Source organism: Sus scrofa, chromosome 9, assembly GCF_054392235.1.
Source record: "Sus scrofa isolate SSC_HxYL_T2T_F1_AM1 chromosome 9, Sscrofa_HxYL_maternal_Yorkshire_Landrace_v2.0, whole genome shotgun sequence".
Lineage (NCBI taxonomy): Eukaryota > Metazoa > Chordata > Mammalia > Artiodactyla > Suidae > Sus > Sus scrofa.
In genome coordinates this window covers 72,896,525-72,923,456 of record NC_139391.1, presented here as the reverse complement: position 1 = coordinate 72,923,456, position 26,932 = coordinate 72,896,525, and the positions used below count along the sequence as shown (strand labels likewise).

At 35.6% G+C, this 26,932-nt stretch overlaps 1 protein-coding gene across 4 annotated transcripts in view; it reads right to left on the bottom strand.

Moving 5' to 3' along the window:
- Positions 1–1,670: 1,670 nt before the first annotated feature.
- The window catches only part of LOC100515090 (membrane cofactor protein), a 41,046-nt gene continuing 15,784 nt past the window's right edge, over positions 1,671–26,932 (bottom strand). For 2 of the 4 annotated variants that reach the window (XM_084976939.1, XM_084976938.1), the window contains 9 exons: positions 25,671–25,756; positions 24,395–24,589; positions 20,516–20,698; positions 20,090–20,131; positions 18,154–18,201; positions 15,586–15,633; positions 10,430–10,480; positions 8,332–8,367; positions 1,671–2,165 (listed from right to left, as the gene is read on the bottom strand). In XM_084976939.1, coding sequence (XP_084833065.1) covers positions 2,152–2,165; positions 8,332–8,367; positions 10,430–10,480; positions 15,586–15,633; positions 18,154–18,201; positions 20,090–20,131; positions 20,516–20,698; positions 24,395–24,589; positions 25,671–25,756 — 703 coding nt within the window. In that variant the 3' untranslated portion in view covers positions 1,671–2,151. The remainder of the gene's footprint in view (positions 2,166–8,331; positions 8,368–10,429; positions 10,481–15,585; positions 15,634–18,153; positions 18,202–20,089; positions 20,132–20,515; positions 20,699–24,394; positions 24,590–25,670; positions 25,757–26,932) is intronic. The other 2 variants (XM_084976937.1, XM_084976936.1) reach the window with 2 other exon arrangements.

The following is a 26,932-nucleotide window of genomic DNA, read 5'->3' as shown; positions in this document are numbered from 1 at the left end:
TCCTTTGCGTGAACAACAGCGGATCCACAAAGTTTGCTTTTCTGAAGTATGTGGCTTCATTTTTACCCAGTCCTTTACAGACAAGGTGAGGTGCCCATGAAGACTGAGGTCCTAACGCAGCTTGAGGTTCTCTGATGAATTTATTCTCTACATTAGCTGCCTACCTGCAGATGACACATTTACAGAAAGAGATCTCTTTATTCAAGTTGGGAGGGAAGGCCACCTATGGCCGGAATTTAGAGTGGATTCTAATTGTCTAAAGAGTAGAATACTTTTTAGGCAAACTAGAAGGTCCTTTTGTACTGAGCTAACATTCTTATTATGGGTGTTAGAGCCCTCCTCCTGTTTCCAGAAGCCTGAAACTGATGCTGAATTCTTCTTGATTGCTTAGGCTGGTTTATTGCTATTGTAAAGGGTGAATGCCATATATAATCTTTATAACTTCTCTCAAACACCAAGAAGTTACAATTTGAAAAGTCTTATTTTTACGTATTAATTCTGAGAGTGTATTCTGGCAATATTCTTAGTTAAAGAAGTCCAACTTATTCCAGTTCCCAATATTCAGTGTTCTTGTTTTTTGTTTTTTTGTTCTTTTTTTTTTGGCCACCCTGTGTCATATGGAGCTACCAGGCCAGGTTTCAGATCTGAGTGGCAGCCGTGCACTAAGCCGCTGTGGCAATGCTGGATCCTAAGGATCCTAAACCCACTGTGCTGGGCTGGGGATTTAACCTGTGTCTCAGCTCTCCCAAGATGCTGCCCATCCCCTTGTGCCACAGCGGGAGCTCCCAGTGTTTTTGTTTTTAATGTTTAAGGGCTGAAGTAGTGTGCACACACTTGTAAAGGCTTTTTATGATGGACACTAAAGATATAAAACATATTTTGGGGTTGTTGAAGAATGAATCTTAAGTGTTGACTTTAATCCTTGAACTGAAAAGATTTCAAAATCACTTTCCTTACAAGTGATATGTAATTCATTTCATTTTGAATTATTTTCTCTGAGTTTGGAAATTTTATTTAAAAAAAAAAATCACATTTTCTTACCTTAATACTCCCAGGGTTACTGTCTTGATTTGCCCTCTAAATTCAAATGTTCTTTCCAGGAAAACAGGCAAGATGTTCAGTCCCAAATTCCTACACATTTCAGTGAAGCATAAAGAATGGTGACTCCATTCAAGTCACATTAAATATGAGCATTGTGCCTTAGTTACATTCATAAGAGTGGAAGGATAACTTTTATAGATTTTTTTTCCATCTGGTTTCATTGAGACATAATTAACATACAAGCACATCTTGGATTAGTACAAATTTGGTTCTAGACCACTGCAGTAAACTGAATATTACTGTGAAGTGTGCAATAGCATTAGGTCTTAAAAAACAAGGTTTAGGAGTTCCCGTCGTGGCGCAGTGGTTAACGAATCCGACTAGGAACCATGAGGTTGCGGGTTCGGTCCCTGCCCTTGCTCAGTGGGTTAACGATCCGGCGTTGCCGTGAGCTGTGGTGTAGGTTGCAGACGCGGCTCGGATCCCGCGTTGCTGTGGCTCTGGCGTAGGCCGGTGGCTACAGCTCCGATTCAACCCCTAGCCTGGGAACCTCCATATGCCGCGGAAGCGGCCCAAGAGATAGCAACAACAACAACAACCAAAAGACAAAAAAAAAAAAAAAAAAAAGGTTTATGCCTGAATTTAAAAATACTTTATTGTAAAAATGCTAACCATCATCTGAGCCTTCATGGGTTATATCATAGTGACATCGAAGATAACACAGATAATCATAACAAATAGAAGAATAATTTTTAAGTTTGAATTATTGCAAGAATAACCAAAAAAGACACAGGGACGTGAAATAAGCAAATGCTGTTGGAAAAATGGCACTGTTAACCTCATCCATGTGGTTATCTCTTCCACATGGTGATTTCATTTCCTTCGAATATATACCCAGAGTGGAATAGCTCAATCACATGGTGGTTCTACTTTTAATTTTTGGAGTAACTTCCATGCTGTTTTGTTCATTGTAGCTGTACAAATCTACTGTAGATCTTAACATATTAACAAAATTAAAAGATAAGACAAATACATGGATTTATGAAAAACATTTGGTATGTCTGCTCTGCTGGAGTGGTTGGTTTATTCTGGTAAGTAGTGGATGCAGCGCTAACTTCTTTTCCCTACAAGGTAAGGTAAAAAGACAGCATCAGAGGTGAACATAATTAAGTTCAGAAATTAAATTCCAGAAGCCCAGTTAGAACACGGACATTTTTAAAAAACTGTATTTATAGTAGTAAGAGTCACTGAACTAGGAAACAAAGAATTCTTTTAAAGTAATTTCAAATGCTCACCTAGTCTCACTTCAAAACCCCTTTTTCTATCCCCGTTTTGTATTTTGATTCACTCCAAGACAAGAAATAAAACAGTCACATAAACTTAACAGATATTCCCTCACTTTAATTTAGGGCCAAAGGGAAAGACTAGAGAGCAACACATATTTTCCCAATATTGCAATTTAAAATCTGGCTCTGAGGTGAAACCTTTAAAAAGCTAAAGACTCCAACAGTGTTTAAGTTCAGTTATGTCTCATTTACCCCTCACTACCGGGGAAACCATGGGTTCTAATTGGAGAGGGTCTTAAATAACTAAAACCCACATCACACTTTTTTCCTTCTTTTTTTTTTTGTAACAACAGACAATTTCATAAAATCTGTTATTCAAGTCCAGCATTGTCCAGAGAAATATAATGTGAGACATACAGGTAATTTTGAATTTTCTAGAACCCATGTTAAAAAAAGGAAAAGAAGCAGGAAAATCTGTTTTAATGCATTTTTCTTAACGCAATATTCATGCATTGTACAACTCTTTGCACTAAGTCTCTGAATCTGGTGTATAATTTGCACTCAAGCTCACCTTATGCAGGAGGAGCCACTTTTTTTTTTGGACCACTCCTGGGGAATGTGGACGTTCCCGGGTCAGGGATTGAATCCATGCTGCAGAAGCAACCCGAGCTGCAGCAGTGACAGGGCCAGATCCTTAACCCACTGAACCACAAGGGAACTCCAGGATGAGACACTTTTGGTTTCGTCAGAAGCCATTTAGAGTATTGACTATGGAGCTGGAAAACACAATTCCAGTCCCTCCTTAGGAAACTGACTCTAACAGACAAATGGCAACCAAATGTGGATCAGTCGGTTATTTACAGCATGCCTGCCCCAGCAGATGCTTCAGGAAGCCTACTCCATGTAATGGCTAACCATGTTCATTTCAGAGACTTTCCTATTTGCCTCGGTAGGGGAGACATCACTATGAATCATGACTGTCACAGCCCTGGACTTGTATAGAGCAGTTTCCTAAGAACTATTATGGAGAGTCAATAATTAGGCCTGTCCCTGAATCCTCCAAGGCACTAGATTTTTCTACTTTTTAAAAGTCAATACATTTTTTTTCCCCAATAGGGTGGGATCTTGTGTGTGTGTGTGTGTGTGTGTGTGTGTGTGTGTGGTGGTGGGCTGCATATAGAAGTTCCGTGTTTAGGGGTTGAATCAGAGCTGCAGCTGCTGGCCACAGCCACAGCAACACCAGACCCTAGCCACATCTGTGACCTATGCTGCAAATTGCTGGGATATTTAACCCACTGAGCAGGGCCAAGGATCAAACCCACATCCTCATGGATATTAGGTTCTTAAACAGCTGAGACTCAACAGGAACAATGGAATCATTTTTTAAATAGAATTTTAATTAGAAATCCAATGTTTGATACTTAAACCTTCATTTGATATAACAATGAAGCTATTTGAATTTGATTAAAGTGTGAAAGTGGATTACTAATTGCAGTTATGTTATATTACCTTCAGCATTCATTAAGTTAAATTCCAGCATTTACAGACAACTTGAAGCTCATGGCCATCTGAAAACTACTATCCTGGTTGGCTTTAGCCTGAAAGGAATCTTTAGAGAACCCAGCAGATGTACAGGGCTGGGTAAGTTCACACTGCCTACCATATGCCCACTACAAGAGATCCATTTTAGGGCAAAGGACACAAATAGATTAAAAGTGAGGGAATGAAAAAAGATATTTCATGCAAATGGAAATGACAAGCTAATGGGTTTGCAATACTCATATCAGATAAATATACTTTAAAACAAAGGCCGTAAAGGAAGATAATGAAAGACACCATGTAATGATGAAAGGATTAGTATAAGAAGATTTTAAACTCATCAACATATATGCACTCAGCATAGGAACATCTGAATACATAAAACAGACACTAAGAGACATAAAGGAAGAAATTGATGGGTATATAATAATAGCAGAGACTTTAACATCCCACTCATGTCAATAGACAGATTTTCTACAAAGAAAATCAATAAGGCAACACAATAGAACAGTTAAGACCTAATGGATAATTGCAGGACATTACATCCAAAAGACCCAGAATACGCATTCCTTTTTTTTTTTTTTTTTTGTCTTTTTAGGGCTGCACCCACGGCATATGGAGGTTCCCAGGCTAGGGGTCAAACTGGAGCTATAGCTGCTGGCCTATGCCACAGCCACAGCAATGCGAGATCCAAGCTGAGTCTGTGACCTACAACACAGTTCACAGCAACATGGGATCCTTAACCCACTGAGTGAGGCCAGGAATCAAAACTGCATCCTCATGGATGCTAGTCAGATTCGTTTATGCTCAGCCAAGATGGGAACTCCCCAAAATGCACATTCTTTTCAAGTATACATGGAACATTCTCTAGGAATGGCCATATATTAGGACATAAAACAAGCCTCAATACATTTAAAAGTATAGAGATTATTTCAAATGTATTTTATGAATATGAAAGCAGGAAACTAGAAATCCACCACAGAAAAAGAAACAATAAAAAATGTTTACATGAACACTAAATGACATGCTACTAAAAAAACCATGCATCAATGATGAAATCAAAGAGGAAAATTAAAAATACCTTGAGACATTGCAACTGCAGTATGAGTTCGATCCCTGGCCTGGGAAATTTCACGTGCAGCAGTCATGGACAAAAAAAAATTACCTTAAGACAAATTTCAATGAAAACACAACCATACAAAATCTATGGAATGTGGCCAAAGCAGTTCTTAGAGGGACGTTCATAGTGAAACAGGCCTTCGTCAAAAGAAAAAAAAAAAAATCTCAAACAATATGTTACCACTTACAAGAATTAGAAAAAAAAAAAAAAGAACAAAACCTAAAGTCAGCAGAAGGAAGAAGGAAGAAAATAATAATATCAGAGAGCACATAAATTGAGATTAAAAAACAATAGAAAAAGTCATTAATGTAAACAAAGAGCTTCTGGTTTTTGGAACTACACAGTCAGGACATGAAAAACAGACTGAAGCAGTAGCAAAAGAGCGGGCAAGAGCTGTGGATTCCAAGCCTGGAAAGTATGGCAGAAGAGTTAGTTAAGAAAAGATACTGGGAGTTCCCATCGTGGCTCAGTGGTTAACGAACATGACTAGTATCCATGACGATGCAGGTTTGATCCCTGGCCTCACTCAGTTCAATCCATGCCCAGCATTGCTATGAGCTGTGGTGTAGGTCACAGATGCAGCTAGGATCCTGCGTTGCTGTGGCTGTGGTGTAGGCCCACAGCTGTAGCTCCAATTTGACCCCTAGCCTGGGAACCTCCATATGCCCAGGGTGTGGCCCTAAAAAGCCAAAAAAGAAAGAAAAAAAAAAAAAGAGAGAGAGAGAGAGACTGGAAAGGAAAATAAAGGAAGGTGGAGATGTAGCCTATTAGACCAACTAGGATCCTCTTTTATTCTTAGTTGAAACATGAAACTGCAGCCGAAGACTTTAATCTTGTGTCCATTTTTCATCATCATTTAAGTGAACAACAAAAGCAAATTGGGGGACAAAATACAGACATTAAACACTGCAAAGAATATAACAAAATAATTATCTTTTAAAAGAAAAGCAAATTAAAGGTAAGTATTACCCCATATTCTTATAAAAGCATACATAGATGAGTCTTTTAAAAAAAAATCAAAATATCATAAGCAGGTGAAACATTTCCCAATAAGCTTGAAGGTGTGTCTTCAAGTTTAAAGAGCATATAGTCATCTACACCCTCATTTCTCAAAGTGTAGTCTGGGCCCAGCAGCATCATTTCCTGCGACCTCGCTAGAAATGGGATCTCAGATCTCTAACACCCCTGAAATTTTAATCTGGAGGTACAATGCTCAGATAATTGTTTGGCATTAAAAGACTCATTAACTGGGAGCTAGAAGAGTTGGGTTAATACCTGTTAGGGAACCTTTACAAATATTTTGGCATTGTTATGTTTTAAACAAAGAAAAATGAGTGAGGATCAGAAAGATATTATATATTTATTCTTCGGATGTTATTTCTACACAAGCCTTTTAGACCTTTAAAAATATTTCACTGATAGTATTTTTTATTCAGACTTCTGTGCATATGTAATTTTTAGAAGTATACCACTGATAGAGAAATTACATATGCATAATATGTGTTCTATGGGTAAAAGATTTAAGGTTCAAAGGAAGGCACTGTGAGTATTTTAGAAAGATCACCAAGTAACATTAACAACATTTGAGTGAAGAAAGTATTTTTATTACAGTCCAAGCCCAATCATTAATAAAATATTAAAACCACAAATAAAATATGAATTCCTAAAGTCTTAAAATAATTAATTTCAATGCAATTTTTAAAGCCTTCCTGGGGAAAAATCACTAAACATCATAAATTTCAAAGCACCTAATATTAATCTTTGTTCCATGATTTATTCTAAGTTTTCATTAAGTTGTAAATGATTCCATTAAAATTTAAGTTTGATTAAAAAACCCCTATTCTCTTTAGAAAATGTGTTTGTGCTTTAAAAAAAAAAAACAAAAAACTAAGCCTCCTCCCTTTTTCATTTATATAGATAAAAAGACAGACAAAATTAATTAGGTGCCTTGTAAATCTTTCCATGCTCAGCCTCAGCAATTTTTAAGTTTAACCCCATCAGTTTTACTGCCATTTAGTAAATTAAGAGAACACAAGAAAATCAAACAGTGTTGCTTTTAATTCTCCACTTTAACTTGTATAAATAACAACTCAGGAGTTCCCACTGTGGCTCAGTGGCAACGAACTTGACTAGTAGCCATGAGGATGTGGGTTTGATCCCTGGCCTTGCTCAATGGGTTAAGGATCCAGAGTCACTGTGAGCTGTGGTGTAGGTTGCTGACTTGGCTTAGATCCTGTGTTGCTGTGGATGTGGTGTAGGCTGACAGCTGCAACTCGGAATTTGACCTCTAGCCTGGGAATTTCCACATGCCACAGGTACAGCCCTAAAAAGCAAAATAAATAAATAAGTAAATACATAAATAAAGACAACTATGCATCTTCTTACAACTATCCAAGTTATACAAACAAATGAAACTTTCACCATGAAAACTGCAGTGATTTCAGCTCTCAAAGTCTCCACAGCAAACCATTTTAAATTTAATCTTGGCCATTAGTCCAATCTATGAGGTAGGCTACATTTAGTGTAGGGAAGGGCCCATAACAGTCCATGAGCTGCTGTAGCACTCAGAAAAATTTTTTACGTCAAAAAGTCTGATGAGACCTGCACCGATTACCCTTGTTGAGTTGATATGAAAGGTAGCTGAAAATATTTTGCGTAAAGGAAGGCAGTGTGAATGACATATACATGCAGGTACATTAAACAATAAGCCGTGTAATGCGCAGTACAAATAAAACTGCACAGAAGTATGTTAAGAGTGAGAAGGACCAACAAATTAAAGAAACATGCTTTAATTTACTCTCTCTCCCGCCGTGAAGAAAATTTGTATATGCAGGCACCAACTACTGCAACAGCAACAACTACAAGCAAACAGGAAACAAATGACATGTAACTGTGAAAACTCATTGCCAAGATTCAAAATCTAGCAGAAGAAATAAATGTTGGTTAGATTTCATGGTCAGAAAGTGTTATTTTATTTTATTACATACACATTTAGATTCCATCTGGTCTCTTCACTATCTAAATTCAATTCTCTGGAGTCAATTAAATAGTAAGTCAGAGAAGAGTTCTTGAGTAACATAGAAAATTTGTGATGCAACTCAAATGACTAATCATCTTACAACAACATGTGTTATTTAGGGTTGTTAGTAAGTGAACATATAGAATATAAAAGATTATACAATCACCAAACAAGGGAGTATATTATATAAAAGCTCATGTTTTCCTAAACTGGTAGATTCATTTCACACCATAAACCCCAAAGAAACTGAAAACACCACTAAAAAATCAATTTACTTCTTCAGAGTAATATCTTGATTTAAATGGTATCAAAGTTTGGGTACTTACGTACAGTGAGAACAATCACAGCAATGAATTCTTCATCTGCGAAAAAAATGAAAACAGTTTGAAGATAATTAAGCACATGGGTGTCTCCAAATAGCTTTTGCATTTTGAATTGATCAAATCAACCATAACTATAGCAAAGAAAAAACATTTCAGCTTAGTTTTAGCAGGACTGTTAGGAGATCCAGGTCATTTTGACCAACAAACCCTTCAAAACAGATTTCAGGGTTAGGATTCCCCTTGTGAAATTCTTAACAGGGACCTTACTTTTCATCATTGTGTACTGAAGCTACCACATTAAGTTATTTAGTAAAGGTTACTAGGACAATTAAAATTACTAGATTAGAAGAAAATTGTTTTAAAACATATTATCTTGGAGTTCCCATCCTAGCGTGGTGGAAACAATCCGATTAGGAACCATGAAGTTGTGGGTTCAATCCCTGACCTCGCTCAGTGGGTTAAGGATCTGGTGTTGCCGTGAGCTGGGGTGTAGGTCGCAGATGTGGCTTGGATCCCACATTGCTGTGGCTGTGGTGTAGGCTGGCAGCAACAGCTTCGATTAGACCCCTAGCCTGGGAATCTCCATAGGCCGCGGGTGCGGCCCTAAAAAGAACAACAACAGAAAAAAAACACCCCAAAACCAACATATTATCCCAATATAGTTGGTTTAGTTCAGTGGTTAGTCTATTTCTTATGATTTTACTAGGAATTGAACTTAGCCATTCCCCTTAAAGTGTGATTGTGACTGTGGAATAAGTCATAATAAAATTCTATTAATCTATCTCACAAATGCTATTTGCTGTCTTCTCAAACAACACTTTATCTTATCACCACCCCTCTTTATTTCCCTTTCCCCTGAATTAAGACAGTCCTAATTACAAGGAGATTCTCTCTAACAATATAAGCAAAACACCAGAGCAAGGGTAAAAATTATGCACACAAATGTAAACATGAATTTTTGACTATCCAGAGAGCAATAACACTACCAAATATTAATTCTTAGACATGATTGTCAGCAGTACCTCTGCTTCCAAACTGCCATTATTTTTATTATCTATATTCCAGAGTATAAAACGTTATGGTTAGCTCTGCTTTTTTATTTCATAAATATTATGAAATATAAGCATTTTAAGATAGCATTGGCTTTTCTAGGCAATTCACAGTTTGACCACAGTGTGCAGAGGGAAAACATAAATAGCCTAAAGTGAATTTTATATAAAGATTAACTTTACTCAACTAGTCTAATGTAAAGAAAATTAATAGCTATTTTCTTCATTTTTTCAATCAAGAAAGCTTTATCTTTCATGTAATTGTGACAACCCTCTTCATCAAGTTCTTTAACACGTATTGTGTGAACTACAGGAGTCTCCCTAGTCTTTTACAGAAAAAAACTAACCCAATTAATAGTACTTTAAAGCTTGTGGGAGTTCCCGTCATGGTGCAGTAGTTAAGGAATCCGACTAGGAACCATGAGGTTGCAGGTTCGGTCCCTGCCCTTGCTTAGTGGGTTAAGGATCTGGCGTTGCCGTGAGCTGTGGTGTAGGTGGCAGATGTGGCTCGGATCCCGCGTTGCTGTGGCTCTGGCCTAGGCTGGCAGCTACAGCTCCGATTAGACCCCTAGCCTGGGAACTTCCCATATGCCGCAGGAGCAGCCCAAGAAATGGCAAAAAGAAAAAAAATAAACAAATAAATAAATAAAATAAAATGTCTTAAAAAATAAATAAATAAAATAAAGCTTGTGTGTACAAGGTAAAAAATAGAAAAAAATTTAGCTACACATTATCATCATAAAACAAGACTTGTCATATGGGTAGCAAGTTATATTTCATATATTTTAACCTACATATGACCATAGCATTTGAGAAAGTTATCTCACTCTGCTCGGAATACTAAGTTGGGGCATATCTTTAAAGCTGTGTTATCTACCAACCTACACATACTACCACTAACATTTGTCATGGGACCTGCATGATTAAAAAGCCTACGAATGGATCACCAATTTGTGGCATGTTATTTCTTCCCTAATCATAGATAATTGAAATAGTTCCATGTAAAACTCTAGGGTTTCATAATGCAGGGTTATTTATAACCAAAATAATACCTATAGCCTCAAAATGTTCAGGTTCTAATTCATCAACTGGACTGGGATGGTCTGAAAAAAGAAAAAAAATGGAAATAAGGGGAAAAAAAGCAGAAGGAAATAATAGAGCTTAAAGATCCATATATTTATAGATTTGTTTTGCCTTTGTACAAAACCCCTGATAATTTCATTTTCCCATCATGAATTACTTTAATGCTTCTCTTACAAGTAATATAAAATATTAGACATTTATATCGATGCCAAAGCATTCTTCTTCCTGTCCATTAACATTTCCTGGGACAACATTCTATGGTACAGCAAACAAATTTATCACTAGTATACTGTCAAAATTAGCCGATGGAGTCAAAAAGATTCTAATTAAAATTAAAAGATGTAACATGGCTTAAAAAGAATTTAATAGTTGATCTGTAATAAAATGAAATTCAACAAAATAAAAGCCCTTTATGAAAAACCCATAGTTAATATCATACTCATTTTTGAAAGACTGGATTTATTTTTTTCCCTTAAGTCAGGAACAATTCAGGATGCCCATGTTTACTGCTTCTATCAACATAAAAAAAAATGATAGTTTTGTTTCTTTTTCTTCCCTAATCAGAGCAATTAGGCAAGAAAAAGAAATTGAGAGCATCTAAATTAGAAAAGAAGAAAAAAAATCTATTCCAGATTACATAATCTTTTAAGTGGAAAACTCTAATGATTACACACACACACACACACACACACACACACACCTGTTAAAACTAATTAATTAACAAAGTTGGAGGCTAAAAATCAATAAACAAAAATCAGTTGCATTTCTATACATGACCAATCAACAATTTAAAAAGAAAATTAGGAAAAAAGACTCCATTTTACAGCAGCATAAACAAAATTATTTAGGAATAAACATAACCAAGGAAGTGGAAGCCTTCTACATTAAAAACTATAAAGCACTTCTTAAAGAAACTGAAGGAATTAAAAAATGAAAGCGTATCTTATGTTCATGGATTATAAAACTTACCATTGTTAAGATGTTAATACCACTTAAAGCAATATCCAGATTAAATGCAACCCCAAGACAGTATTGAAAATGCATTTTTATAAGTAGACAAATTAAAACTACAATTCATGTGGAATCTCAAGGGAATAGAAGTAGACAAAAAAATCTTCAGGTTTGATCCCAGGCCTTGCTCAGTGGGTTAAGGATCTGGTGTTGCCTTGAGCTGTGGTGCAGGTCTCAGATGCAGCTCACTGGCATTGCTGTGGCTGTGACGTAGGCCAGCATGTACAGCTCTGATTTGACCCCTAGCCTGGGAATCTCCATATGCCGTGGGTGCTGCCCTAAAAATATGAAAAAGAAAAAAGAAAATCTTGGTAAAGAAATAATACAAAGTTGAGAGGACTCACATTTCCCAATTCTAAGATTTTCTAAAAAGCTTCACTAAAAAAACACAGTGATATTAACATAGAAATGGACACACAAGCTAATGAAAAAAAAATAGAGAGCTTAGAAGCAATAAGAATTATATTGCACAGCACAGGGAAGTCAAGATATTATTTTGTATTAAGTCTTTGTAGGTGTTTGTTTGTTTTTCAGCCATGCACATGGAATTTGGAAGTTTACAGGCCAGGGATCCAACCTGTGCCATAGAAGTAACCCAAGCAAATGCTGGATGTTTAACCCACTTTGCCTTGGGAGAACTTCTATAATAATTTTAAATGGAATATAATCTTTAAAATATTGAATCACTATATTTTACTTCTGAAACTAATAAAATATTGTAAATCAACTGTCCTTCAATTAATTAAAAAAAATGGAGAGCCCAGAAATAAACTTTTACTTACATGGTCAAATGATTGTCCAAAACAATACCAAGAACGTTTAATGGGGAAAAGGCAATATTTTCACATCAAGAATTCCCAGCCTAGGGGTCCTGCAGCAGGCAGTCGAGCTTCTAGAACATGTGGCATTGAAAGCTAGCAGGGCTTTGAATAGATCAAAGAGGCTGTAGGAAATACAGACTCCTCTCTTAAAGGGAACACGCAAAATATCACATGATCTTGAGACACAGGGCAGAAGCAGTAATTTGAAAAGCACCTGAGTCACACTGACCTGCTGATCTTGGAGAGCCTGCTGGAGAGGCTAGAGGCAACTGGACTCACCCAGGGGACACAGATGACAGTAGCCATTGCTAGCAGTTCATACCAAAAGGCCACTCATTTTGGCAAGTGCAATTTTGGAATATTTCCTCTAGCTTGTTACTGCCATGATATGACCCCACCCCCACACCCCAGTAAGTGGGCACCAGTTCTGAGACACCCCAGGCCAAACAGTTAGTGGAGCAAGAAACTGTGCATCACACAAGCAGGATGGCTTCCTTGAGACACCTGATCTCTCAGCTGTTCTGGGACCCAACCCTGCCCAGCAGAGGAGCAAGGACATGGATTCATACACTGCAGGGAGACTCCAGCACATGGTTCTGCTCATCAGTGGGCCAGGACTAGCCCTAAAACCCTATGGGTTTGATATATTACATATGATAAACTGCATGAGAAGCACAAAACAAAACTCTGCAATAGATACATGCACAAGAAAGAGAAAGGAATCCAAACGCTAAAGATAGTCATCAAATCAAAAGGGAGAAGAGCAAAGAGGAAAGGAAAAAAATGAATTATATATGTAAGAGCTATATCTATAAAACTCTTAGAAGGAAACATGGAGGACAAGCCTCATGATGTTGGATCTGCAATGATTTCTTGAATGTGACCGCAAAAGCAAGGCAACAAAAGAAGAGATAAACTGGATTTCATCGATATTAAAAACTTTTGTTTAATAGTGGAAAGTATCAAGAATGAAAAGACGATGCACAGAATGGGAGGAAACGTATGCAAATTATATGATAAGGGATTAATATCCAAAATATATTATGAACTTCTAAAAATTAAAAAAGAAAAATAATAACCTAATTCAAAAAAGGTTGGGCAAAGGACTTGAATAGATATTTCTCCAAAGAAGATAGACAAAACATCAATAATCACGTGAAAAGATCAATCACCAATAATTGTAGAAATGCAAACAAAACACAATAAAATACTACTTCACATACATTGGGATGGCTATTGTTAAAAAACAGAAAACAACAACTGTTGGCAAGAAGTTGGAGGAACTGGAACTTTTGAGCATCGCTGGAGGGAATGTAAAATGTGGAGCCACTGTGGAATACGCTAGGGTTATTCTTCAAAAAAAAAAAAAATAGAACCACTATATAACTCAGCAATTCTGATCATAGGCACATAACCCCCCAAATTAAAAAATAAGGACACAGATACTTGAATTCAGTTGTTCAGAGCAGTATTATTCAGAGTAGCCAAAGATGGGGAAACAAAGCAAGAGTCTATCGACAAATAAATCTATAAGGAAAATGTGGTATACAAAACAAAATGTTATTAAGCCATCAAAAGGAATAAAACTCTAATGCATGCTACAAACTGGATGAAAAAATGAAATAAATCAGAACACATTACGATATGGGAAATAAGTCAGAAGTATTTCCAAATCTAGGAGATACCTAGTACGGTCAAATTCAAAGAGAAAAAAATAGATAGTGGTCAATAGGGCTGGGTGGAGGGTGCCTGGAGGGTTACTGCTTAATAGGTAAAAGGTTTCATTTTGAGGTGATGAAAACATTTTGTAGATACATAGCAGCAATGTTTGCACAAAAATGGGAATGTAATTAAAGCCAATGTCAGTTAAAATTATCAATAAAGTAAAATAAAAGTTGATCTACATAAATTAACATAGAGAGTAATGTGAGCATTTATGAAAAGGAAGTGTTCTGGCAGACATGAAAACATAACATCGCATTGCAGTAAAAAAATCGATTGTGTACTGGCATAGGAATGGACAGTATCCAAGGCAACACAAAGAAGACTAGAACACCTGTGATTTTAATGTGTGATAAAAATTGGACCTTCAGGGAGTTCCCCTCGTGGCTCAGTGGTTAACAAACACGACTCATATCCCTGAGGACGTGGGTTCGGTCACTGGCCCCACTCGGTGGGTTAAAGATCTAGCGTTGCCATGAGCAGTGGTGTAGGTCGCAGATGTGGCTCAGATCCTGCTTTGCTGCGGCTTCTTCCATATACCGCAGGTGTGGCCCTACAAAGATCAAAAAAAAATCAAAACAAAACAACCCAAAAAACCAAAAATTGGATCTTCAAAACAGCTGGGGAGAAGACAACGTATTCAAAAAAGGGTGCTACTTTGCCATAGAACAAAGGTAGGTGGAATGGAGAGGGACCCAATCTCATTCCCCATATGAGATGAATCCATGATTTAATGCAACCATGCAATCACAAGGTTGAAATGTTTGTATAATTTCCACATGGGGAAAACCTGAAGACTTTATAAGACAACACTAATAGCCATTAGGGAAAAGATCACACATTCAACTACCTATGAATGTAAAACTTCTGCACATATAAGTGACCAATGCTGGGATAATTGTTCAATGAAATACAGTATGTATTAAAGTCATCATTTAAAAAAAGAAGGGATTAAATCTAAGCTTGGTTCCAATTCAGAACATTCAGTGGAAAATAGTGCAAGTCTGAGAAAAATATGAACAGCAAGATGCTATTTTCAGTTAAGAAAAAAAAAAGCAAATGACAAAACATGTATATCTACACATAGAAGGATGCTGATGTTTAGAAAAAGATAAAAACACACTCTAAACTATTAAAAGGTTAACTCTGGTAACAGACCAAAGAAAGAAATGGAGTGCCAACTTTTACTGTGTATGCTTTTGTAATGTTCAAAATTTTACAAATTTATATTAGTATACCACTTATGTGGTTAAAAGTTATGAAAAGCAGTCTATATCCAATAGTATAATAATCTTAAAAGAAAACTGACTAGGAAAATAAGGCAAATTATAACCCAGAAGAAAATTCTACTTCGTGTTAGAAGTGCTAAAGACAATAAATTCTGATAAGTCGTCAAGAAAATATTTGTTCATCGAAAAGTGAACAAAGGACAAAAATAATATAATCAATGTAGATCAAAAATATTCAGCTTCATTGATAATTAAAGAAGTGCAAATTAGTACATTATATCATTTCTTACCCATCATCTTATTAAGTTCTAAAAAATTAAGTAGGATAAAGAAGCAATGAACCTGGATGATTTGGCATTGGGGTTGTAGTTCGATGAGTAGAGTGAGAACCTGGAAAAATAAATTTGATTCAATTCATTAGCCTCATCAATACAAAATTATAGAATTAATTTTGTTTTTTTTTTGTTTTTTTTACAAAATGATTTATTTCTCAAAATGAAAATGCACATGCTTTCCAAACTTTGCTATTCTACTTTTGGAGTTCCTGTTGTGACTCAGTGGAAATGAATCCGACTAGTAACCATAAGGTTGAAGGTTTGATCTCTGGCCTCACTCAGTGGACTAAGGATCTGGCATTGTCGTGAGCTGTGGTATAGTTTGCAGAGGCAGCTCGGATCCTGCATGGCTGTGACTGTGGCATAGGCCAGTGGCTGTGGCTCCAATTCAACCCCTAGCCTGGGAACCTCCATATGCTGTAGGTGTGGCCCTAAAAAGCAAAAGAAAAAAGAAAATTAATCTAAATACTTATTTACACAAATGCATAAGAATGTATACATAAGAATGTTCATAGTAGTTTTGTACTATATAATGGAAATCCCAGAAGTTAGCAAATAATAACTCATAAAAACATGTGTTCGGAATAAACACATGAATCTTTAAAAAAAAATACTACCCACATAGTATCATATTACATAATTAATATCCTTTTTTCCCACTTGCTGTTTTGCCCACAGTTTTTCATATTCACATAATCAGATCTACTTTCTCACCATTATATGTCACTAATGATCCTCTGCACAGTCTTACTCAAACTGATGATAAAAAGTGGTTGACAGACTCCCTAGGAATTTTTACTTTTGATATGTGTATAATGTCCCTGTAATTTATCTTTATAAACTTGTCCTCCCAGAACTTTGGCTTTGAGGCTAGTGGGGCTTATTTGGGGGAGATCCAGGGGGCTGTAGGAAATAAAGCCTCCTCTCTTAAAGGGCACACACAAAAGACCACATGCTCTTGAGACGCAGGGCAGAAGCAGTAATTTCAAAAGCACCTGGGTCAGACCGTCCTGCTGATCTTGGAGAGCCTCTTGGAGAGGCTAGAGACAAGTGGGACTCATTCTGAGGACACAGATGCTGGCAGTAGCCATTTTTTAGGAGTCATACCACAGGACTCTGGTGCTGGCAAGTGCAATTTTGGAATATTCCCTCTAGTTTATTAGTGCCATGATCTGATCCTACCCCCTCGTCCCAGGATTTATGAAAAGCAAGTGTTCTACCAGATAGTAAAACATATATAGTATTGCAGTAAAAAATGAAATTTGTACTGGCACACGAATGGACAGTAGTCAAGGGAACAGAAAGAGGACTAGAACACCTGTGAATTTAATGTGCAATAAAAATTGAACCTTCAAAACAGCTGGAGAGAAGAAAACGTATTCAAAAAAGGGTGCTACTTTGCCATGGAAAGAATGGAGGTGGAATGGAGAGGGACCCAATCTCATTCCACATATGAGATGAATCCATGATTTAATGCAACCAAGCAATCACATGGTTGAAATTTTATATAACTTCAGCATAGGGAAAACCTGAAACTTTTAAAAGAAAGATACCACTAACAGCTATTAGGGAAAAGATCAACACATCCAACTACCTATGAATGTAAACCTCCTGCTCATGTAAGTGACCAATGATAGGAGAATATTTCAATGAAATATGGTATATATTAAAGTCATCATTAAAAAAAGATGGGACTAGGAGTTCCTGCTGTGGCGCAGCGGAAACGAATCAGACTAGGAACCATGAGGTTGCGGGTTTGATCCCTGGCCTTGCTCAGTGGGTTAAGGATCCAGTGTTGCCGTGAGCTGTGGTGTAGGTCGCAGATGGCGGCTTGGATCCAGAGTTGCTGTGGCGTAGGCCGGCAGCTACAGCTCTGATTCAACCCCTAGCCTAGGACTCTCCATACACCGAGAGTGCAGCCCTAAAACGCAAAAAAAATGGGGGGGGGGGACTAAATCTAACCTCACTTCCAATTCAAGACATTCAGTGGAAATATGCAAACTTGAGAAAAAAATGAACAGCAAGATGCTATTTTTGGTTAAGAAAAAAAAAGAAAAAGAAAATGCCAAAATATCTATACCTACACATGGAAGGATGTTGATGTTTAGAAAAAGAAAGACACTCTAAACTATTAAAAGGTTAAGTTCAGTAATAGACCAGAGAAAGAGATGGAGAATCAACCTTTTATGGTGTATGCTTTTGTAACGTTTGAAATTTTACAAATTTATCTAAGTATACCACTTATATAATTACAAGTTATAAAAAGCAGTCTATATCCAGTAGTATAATAACTTAAAAGAAAACTGACTAGTAAAAATAAGGTGAGGGAAATTCCACTTCATGTTAAAAGTGCTTTAATATACAATAAATTTTGAAAAGTCAACAAGAAAATATTTTAGAAACCACACAGAAAAAATGAACAAAGGACAAAAGTAAATATAATTGATGTAGACCAAAAAAATCTCCACTTCATTGATAATTAAAGAAATGTGAAGTAGCATAGCATATGATATCATTTCTCATCCATCATCTTATTAAGTTCTAAGCAATGTACACAGCATAAAGAGGTATGAACCTGGATAATTTGCCACTGAAGTTGTAGTTCCAAGAATAGACGGAGGACCTGGAAAAATAAATTTAATTCAATTCACTAGTATCATCAATACAAAATTATAGAACTAGCTATGATTTTTTATTTAAAAAATGTTTATTTCTCAAAATGAAAAATACATATATTTCCAAACTTTGCTGTTCTACTTCTTGAAAGTTACCCTAAATATATATTCACACAAGTATAAGAATGTATGCATATGAATGTTCATAATGGAAATCCTAGAAGATAACAAATAATAAATAATAAAAATAATGTGTTCAGAATAATTGCATGAATCTTTGAAGAAATACTATGCACATACTATCATAATTGGTATCCTTTTTTTTCCACTTACTTTTTTGCTCACATTTTTTCATATTCGTATAATCAGATCGACCTTATCATCATTATATGTCTCTAATGATCCTTTTCATAGTCTTTCTCAAATTGATGATAAAAAACGATTGACAGATTCATGAGGAATTTTGGTTTTTGATATTTTTACAAGATCCATGTAGTTTATCTTTATAAACTTGTCCTCACAGTCAATTCATCACTTCTCTCAAACATGAAATCACATGTATCACAGTTTTTAAATCCTTATGAAATGCTAATGGTCAACCCTTTCAGAAGAGCATGTCAATAAACACATAAACACACAGTACATATTTCCACTAGGACCACGTGGATAAGCACAGGTGGGTCAATGAGTGTAACTTTCATATGCCATCTTTACAGATCATCCACTAAAAAACCATTTCTTTCCCCACAAAACTTCACAGCACTCAAGGTACTCGAAGAGGCTACTGGGCACCAGGTTTAATTATAAAAAGGTGTTCTAAATACCTTGTTAACATGAATAAATCCCCTCAATCCTTTAAAATATTAAGAGAGTAGGGAATAAATTAGAAGCCAGTAATTGACATTTGTTGGTATCCTTAAACAATGGGAAACCAGAACCCACAGAAATGATGTCACTTGTGTGAAAAGAGCTACACCAGGACCTCAAGTGCCATCTGCCCAGGATAAAGCTCTTCCCACTCTTCCTCTTGTCTCTTGCTTCTTCCTCAGAAGCTAGAGAGAGCAGCTCTGAAATCAGGAGGATAACTCCTTCCACACATCAAAATAGTCTTTAACAGAGCAGCTGATCAGTAGTCCCTGCCAGAAATGACCCATTACTTGTCAGTAAGTGAAGACTTTTCCTGCCTTTCAGGTGCTATGAAGTTTACTTTCTGTTGCCAAATAAAAATGCCCAGTAAGGAGAAAAGTAGCAATTGCATGAGGTGGTGGGGATGGGGGTGGTGGGGGAAGTAAAATATCGGTCTTGTTCTGGAGACAGCAGAAATTTCCCAGTTAAAACTGTACTGTATAAAAAGAACCAAACTGGCTCTTGTCAGGAAAATGAAACATAGTCCTGGACCCGGAAGATACCCTGTAAAGGTGTCAACAGATCACTTTTAAAATGAATAAAATAGCAATGCTGATGACACAGAAAACATACATGGTAAAAAACAGAAGCCATGGACCTTCCTTTACACTAATATTGATTCAAGTGAAGCTATTAATTAGATGAGCTCCCTTTAAGGCTTTCTAGATGCCAGGTACTGTGTTCAGTGCTTTGAATACATCCCATTGTAACTTTAATATCACCCAGCGATGAAGGCATTAAATCCTTATACGAGTAAGTAAAAATGTTCTAAGTTTAGATAACTTGCCCAAGTTTACACACTCGTTTTTTATATGCGGACTATGTTAAATAATTTTAGAATCACTAAGTATAGTAACTGAAATGGCTGTAAATGTGTTCTTCCTCCTGTCATTAGTAAAAAAATGTAAATCATGAGACACTTGGAGAATTTTGAAAAAATTTCAAGGAATTTAAAGGGTATTGCAAAATTTAAGCAGGACTTTGTGAAACCTGAGACACTGGACGTTGAAAGCGTCGTAGTGGCAGAAGACCCTGGAAAACAACAAAAAAATAGAAACTTGTTCAAATACTTGAGGTTTGTTGCTTTCCATTTAATTATATGAATTATGCTTTTCTTACTTATTTAGGTAAAAATTTGCATCCTTTAATTTACTCTGAGAAATGTTTGCCGTCCATTTTATATTAAAAATGCTAAACAAGAGAAATTTATACAACTTTGTGATCTATATCCTATAAAAAGAAAAATCAAAATAGCAGATTTTGTGAATTAGAAGTCATTCATCTGATATGGAAATGAATAGAAGACATATAACTACTAAAATTGCTTCTTTTCAATTATTTTGTGTTATTGATATCTTATGTCAAAGGAACAAATTTAAAAAAAAAGAAAAGAAAAGAAAAGGACACCCTTCATACCTTCAATACACGATGGTATTTCAGGCTCCCAAGTACTGTTTGCACCACAGACAATTGTGTTGTTGCCAAGAAGGATAAAACCCTCGTTACATTCGAACACAACTTCTGCTTTGTAGTAATATTTAATTCTATATCCTGATATCATTGCTCCATTTCGGATAACTGGATAGTTACATTTGACCACTGAAGAGGGAAAAATTCCAGAATTAATGGAAGGCTGCTTTCACACAGGATCAAAAATCTAGTGCAAAGTAGTAATTTTCAGTGAGAAAAAAAAAAAAAAGGCAAAGAATGAAAGGCAAGACATTTGGAAAAAAATGCTTTTTTGGTGCATTTGAATCCTGGCAAACAGATTTAGAGAAATCTAAAAATGTTTTGCCACCTCGAATAAACTCATTATAGTTTGCTTTCTTATATTTTTTTTCCCATTTTGAGAGAGATCTGACTACCATAGCCGACATCCAGATACAAATTCAGGGTAAGCTCTTTTCTTTTATAAATTATAGTTGACTTACAATGTTGTGTCAATTTGTTGTACAACTGAATATACACACACACATTCTTTTTCTCATGTTATTTTCCATTATCTTCTCTCACAAGAGATTGGATAGAGTTCCCTGTGCTATGTAGCAGGATCTCATTGCTTACCCATTCTAAATGTAATAGTTTGCATGTAGTAACCCCAAACGCCCATTCCATCCTACCTCCTCTCCGTCAGGGTTAGTTCAAAAGCAACTTTTGGTGCTCTTTAGCTCGAGGACTTTTTTTAGGTCATGCTGACACCACTTACAGTCCCCTGCTCTTTTAAAAAGGTAGAAAAGACTTTTTCTGAGAAGGTAATATTGAGCTGAAAATTAAAAGTTGAAAAGTAGCTAGCATGAAAACATATGGAAAAGAAAGTTCTCAGGTGGAAAGAACACACAGGAACTGGTTTGTTCAAGAAAAACAAAGGCCAGTGCAGTTTGGGCAGTGTTTATAAACCTTTTAGACTGCATCCCAGAGAGCAAGAAACACATTTTATGTTGTAAACCAGCATATAAACACACAGACCTGAAATAATGTTAAGAGTTAATACTTAACCAGTGTGCTCTGGTATTTCCTCTTCCACTCTACTTCCTCAGGAGCAAAATATAGGTCATTACCTCTAGATTGGCTTCAGCATCCATTAATGGGCTTTTCAGAATTTGGAAAAGCAAAACACAACAAAACAAAAAATACCGGGCTGAACAGTGAGTTCAAGAGAACATTTTATGAGATTAAATATGAACTTCAATGAGGGCCAGATTAAACATACAGCCTTTTAAACCAGAAGAGTATTCTTCCTCCCTTCCTGTGGATTGGAATTTCCATCAGGTATCATTTCTCTTCAGACAGAATTTATCAGTTCCTGTAGTTCAGGTCAGCTAATGACATTCTTTGGCTTTTTTTTTTTTTAATCTGAAACAGTTCTTATTTATGACTTTAAGTTTCGAAAGATTTCTCCCTGACTGGGAATTCTAGGTAAGTGCTTTATTTTTCTTTCAGCGCATTAGCAGAAATTATTGTCTTCTAGTCTCCACAGTTCCTTAAGAGAAGTCAGCTGTCATTCCTACTTTGGGGTGAGGAAGAGAGAATGCAATATGTTATTTTTCCCTCCCACTGGCTGCTTTTTCCTTTTTATCTTATTTTTAGTAAATTCACTATGATGCTTTTAGTTTAGTGGGCATTTCTTGCTTAATTTTAAAAAATTTGTTCATCTGCTAGGGTTATTGTATTTCCTGGACTTGTGGAGTTGTGTTTTGGATCAAATTCAAATAATTGTCTATACTCTCTTTTCTTTCTAAAACTCCTTTTACTTGCATGTTTGCTGGCTGTTACTCTTCTACAGGTGTAAAAGTGTCTCTCTCTCTTCTTAATATTTCTTTTCAACTCAGGCTGGGTTTGTATTGTCCTGACTTCTGGTTCACTGATCCTTTCTCTGTTGTGCTAAACTGCTGTTAATTGCATTAACAATTTTCTTTGTTAGATTTGCTAGATAAAATTTATATACAGTAAAGCATTTTTAAGTGTACAGCTGTGTGATGCTTAACACATACAAATAATCATGTATAACCACTACAATAAAGACATTGAATATTTCCATAATCCTCCCCTCAATATTTCCTCATGCCATTTTGTAATCCACCCTATCTACCTCTCAACTACCTTCCCCTACCAGTCAGCCACTGATCTGTTTCCTATCCCTATAGTGTTGCATGGATTAAAAATTCATTTCTTTTTATTCTGCAGTATTATTATATTGCACAGGTGTACCAAGGTTTTTCACCAGTCATCATTTAGAGGACATGTGAGTTGTTTCCAGTGGGCTGATTATGACTAAAAATGCTATGAATATTCTCATGCAGGTTTCTATGTGTAAATATTTTTATTTTACTTGGATTGCTGAACTATACCTTAAGTGTATGCTTAACTTTATAAGAAATTGCCCAACTGTGATCTAAAATGGTCACACCATTTTATACTCTTACCAGCAACATATCAGAGTTCAAAATATTCCATATCCTCACCAAAAGATGGTATTGTCAGTTTTTCTTTTTAATTTTAATAGGTGTTTAATGGTACTGCATTGTGTACCATTGGTATTAGGTAGTGAGCAACTTTTCATGTACTTTTTTGGCATCCACATATCTTCTTTGGTGAAATAATTCTATTCAAATATGTTGCCCATTTTTTAAATAAACTGGGTTGTTTTCTTATTGTGTTTTGAATTATTTATATATTGTAGCTTTAAGTCCATGCAGGAATATTCTTTGCAAATATTTTCTCCCACTCTATGGTTCTTTTTTTTCTTTCTTAAAACAATATGTTTGAGTTTTTAAGAAGTGTAGCTTATTATTATTTTTTTATTTTAAGGGTAATGTTTTTAATGTTTTTGAAGAGATCTTTGCTAACTCACAAGTATTTTCTATGTCTTCTATTAAAATCTTATTTAGGTTTTACATTTGAATCTATGATGAAGTATCTCTTCAGATTACAATGGTATGAAACTACAAATCAACTATAAGAAGAAAACTGGGAAAAAATCCAACACATGGGACTAAACAACATACTACTTAACTATCAATGGGTCAATGAAGGAATAAAAAAGAAAATAAAAAGCATCTTAAGAAAAATGAAAATGGAAACACTGCTCTCTAAAACATATGAAGTACACAAAAAAGCAGTTCTAAGAGGGAAGCTTATAGCAATTCATGCCTACCTCGAGAATAAGCAAAATCTCAAGTAAATTATCTAAACTTACACCTATAGAAACTGGAAAAAAAAAAGAACAAACAAAACCCAAAGTTTGTAGCAGGAAGAAAATAATAACGAACAGAGTGGAAGTAAATGAAATTGAGACTAAAAAACAGTAGAAAAGAACTATGAAACTAAGAGCTGGTTCTTTGCTGCTTTGGTTACTCTGTAGTCATTAAACATTGTTGTTTAAATAAGTTTTGTCCAGAGTTAAGCAATTATCAATGAGAGGAGTTAATCTTTCACAGTTTACCATTTCCTATAGCCAGAACTCTCAGAGTTCTTATAATACAAGATAAACCTTTCTTTATTTTTAAGCCAGTGAGTATTGAGTTTTCTGATGCTTTCAAGCAAAAAATCCTAACCCATGCTTATACACAGTACTTCAAAATGTATAAATTGGAATTCCAAGGGCATGTGGAGTGATGAGTGGGAACACTACAACTAGAACTATTTTTAATTTGATTTAACTGATGTTAAATTAGAAGTCAGTGTAGCAGAAGGAGCAAGCATATACGGCTCTTGTTTATTTGAAGGTAAAACAATTTATGAAGTGTTTCCAGAGTATTTGAAAATGAAGAAGGAAATAAATGAAAGTATTATTACCTTTGCACTCAGGAGGGTCACTGCTCCATCTGTCATGTCCCACACAAAGAAGAAGGGGATCTCCAATAAGTGAATATTCATCTGATTCATCTGAAGGATCACATCTATAAGTTACTAATTCATTATATTCATACTGTTCCTTGTAAACAGTGAAATGTCCATTTGTTATATTTGCAGGTGTTCCACAAAAAATCCCTTAAAAAGGGAGATAAAGGATATGAGGTTAAGGAAATAGATTCAGATAGCAAAGTCCTATGGACTGTCTTCAAAAATCCATTAATATATGATTTCTATAAACTAGTTGTGAATCCACTAGCCATTTAGAAAAGTCTGTATGTGAAAATGTATCATCCAAAATTCAAGCCATTGATATAGAAAATAACTTTTAGAATAAAACTTGTTTTCATAAATACTTCCATAAGATATGAAATACATATCTTGCCCAGCCAAGATAAATTTCATTCCTATCATCATAAAAGATGCTGACAATTAAATGCTAAAATAGTCTTGTGAGTAAAAAGAGAGCTCAGTGTAGTTGAGAAATGCTTTATGATTCATAACTATATCTATGTACTAAATTGCTTATTCACATTAATGCTGAATATTACTGACATTTTTCAATTTTACGTCTACAAGCGTCCTGTGAAATATTGCAGAGACTACAAATTTTGTGACTTTTGCAACAGGCTAAATACAGATGTCTTCCAGATACTAAAGAATTTTTTTTTTTTAGTCTTTTCTAGGGCCGCACCCGCGACATATGGAGGTTCCCAGGCTAGGGATCTAATCTGAGTTGTATATGCCAGCCTACGCCAGAGGCATAGCAACGTGGGATCCGAGCCTCCTCTGAGACCTACACCACAGCTCATGGCAATGCCAGATCCTTAACCCACTGAGCAAGGCCAGGGATTGAACCCTCAACCTCATGGTTCCTAGTCAGATTCGTTAACCACTAAGCCATAATGGGAACTCCTAAAGAAATTTTTGAAACTGGAAAACTGCCACTATTCTCACTACTTATTTTGGAAATTTTTGATTTTTGATTAAAAATATGTTGCATATATTAACATGTATTAGGCTTTTTCTTCTTAATAATGAAGTAATAATTATTTAAAAATTTTTTTGAGTTTTAATTCCAATATAATAAATATCAATAGAAATAACCCAGATAAAGAAAAGCTCTTGGGTGTCTATGTTAATTTAAAAGCACAACAGAGCCCTGAAGCCAAAAGTTTGAGAACTATTGCTCTAACTTCTAAACAGAGAACAAACTTACTTTCACATATTGGGGGAAGATCACTCCAGGCCACACCATTTCCAGAAATTTCACAATGTAGAATATTTGCTCCAATTAGGGAAAAACTAAATGAGAAAAGAAAAGTACTATGTTTTTTAGCAGCTACAAGATGGACATAGTCATGAAAACAATTTTATATGGTTGTTTTTCTGCACTACAGTAAATTGAGGGAGAAGTTTCTTAAGGAAAATATAATGAAAGTGATAACTAAATCTGAAACTTCATCAAAAAAGAGTTTCTGCATGTGAACACACACTGACCTACAAGCAAAAGGTCGAAATTATTCTGTCATGTTTTGAGGATTGGATGAGTTAGCTTCTGGCACACAGTGAGTACGAGGTAATTCTGAGCTCTTATTAATATCCTTTAGATTAGAATACAGTTTTACCTTTTTTTTATTGCTCTTACCTTATTGAGTTTTTAAAGTAGTAAAGGTGTGTAACAACCCTGTCAGGAGCAAGTCATTTTTCCAATTGTGTTCACTCACTTCATGTCTCTTGTCACATTTTGGTAAATCTCACATATTTAAAACTTTATTACTATTATTATATTTGTTATGGTGATCTGTGACCAGTGATATTTAATGTTATAAGATGAATGTTAATGTTAATTTAATGTTATAAGATGAATGTTAATGTTAATTTAATGTTATAAGATGATGGCTCAGATTATGTCAGTGTTTTTTGACAATATAGTATTTTAAAATTAAGTTATGTACATTTTTTAGATACTTCTACTCCACACTTATCAGACTACAGTATAGTGTAAACAGAGTTTAAACATATGTAAAAAATTCATTTCCGTGGTTTATTGCAGTGGTCTGGAACCACACCTGCACTGTTTCCAAGGTGTGCCTGTATCTTCCTAGCAGCAGCTCAGTAACACTCCTACATGATGAAATCCTCCCTGATGATTTAAATTCACAGTAAAACTCCTCCTTCTGGACTCTTACTGTCATGATTGCTAGGCATTCTATCTATTCGATACTTCACCTTCTCATTTACTAACTTGCTTTGATGCTTCTCTTTATACATTTTATTTCTCAAGAAGTGTATAACTTCTTTCAGGAGAGTGTATGTCTTAAATTTTTGGTATCCCTCAAAATGCCCACCAGGCTCTCTTGATATAAATATTCCTTGACTGTTCCATTATTTGTAATTGATAATATATAAAAAATACTGTACCTGCTTCCAGCTCACTTTTCCCCCAAGGCCCACTCATTGATTCGATTATAATGTGTG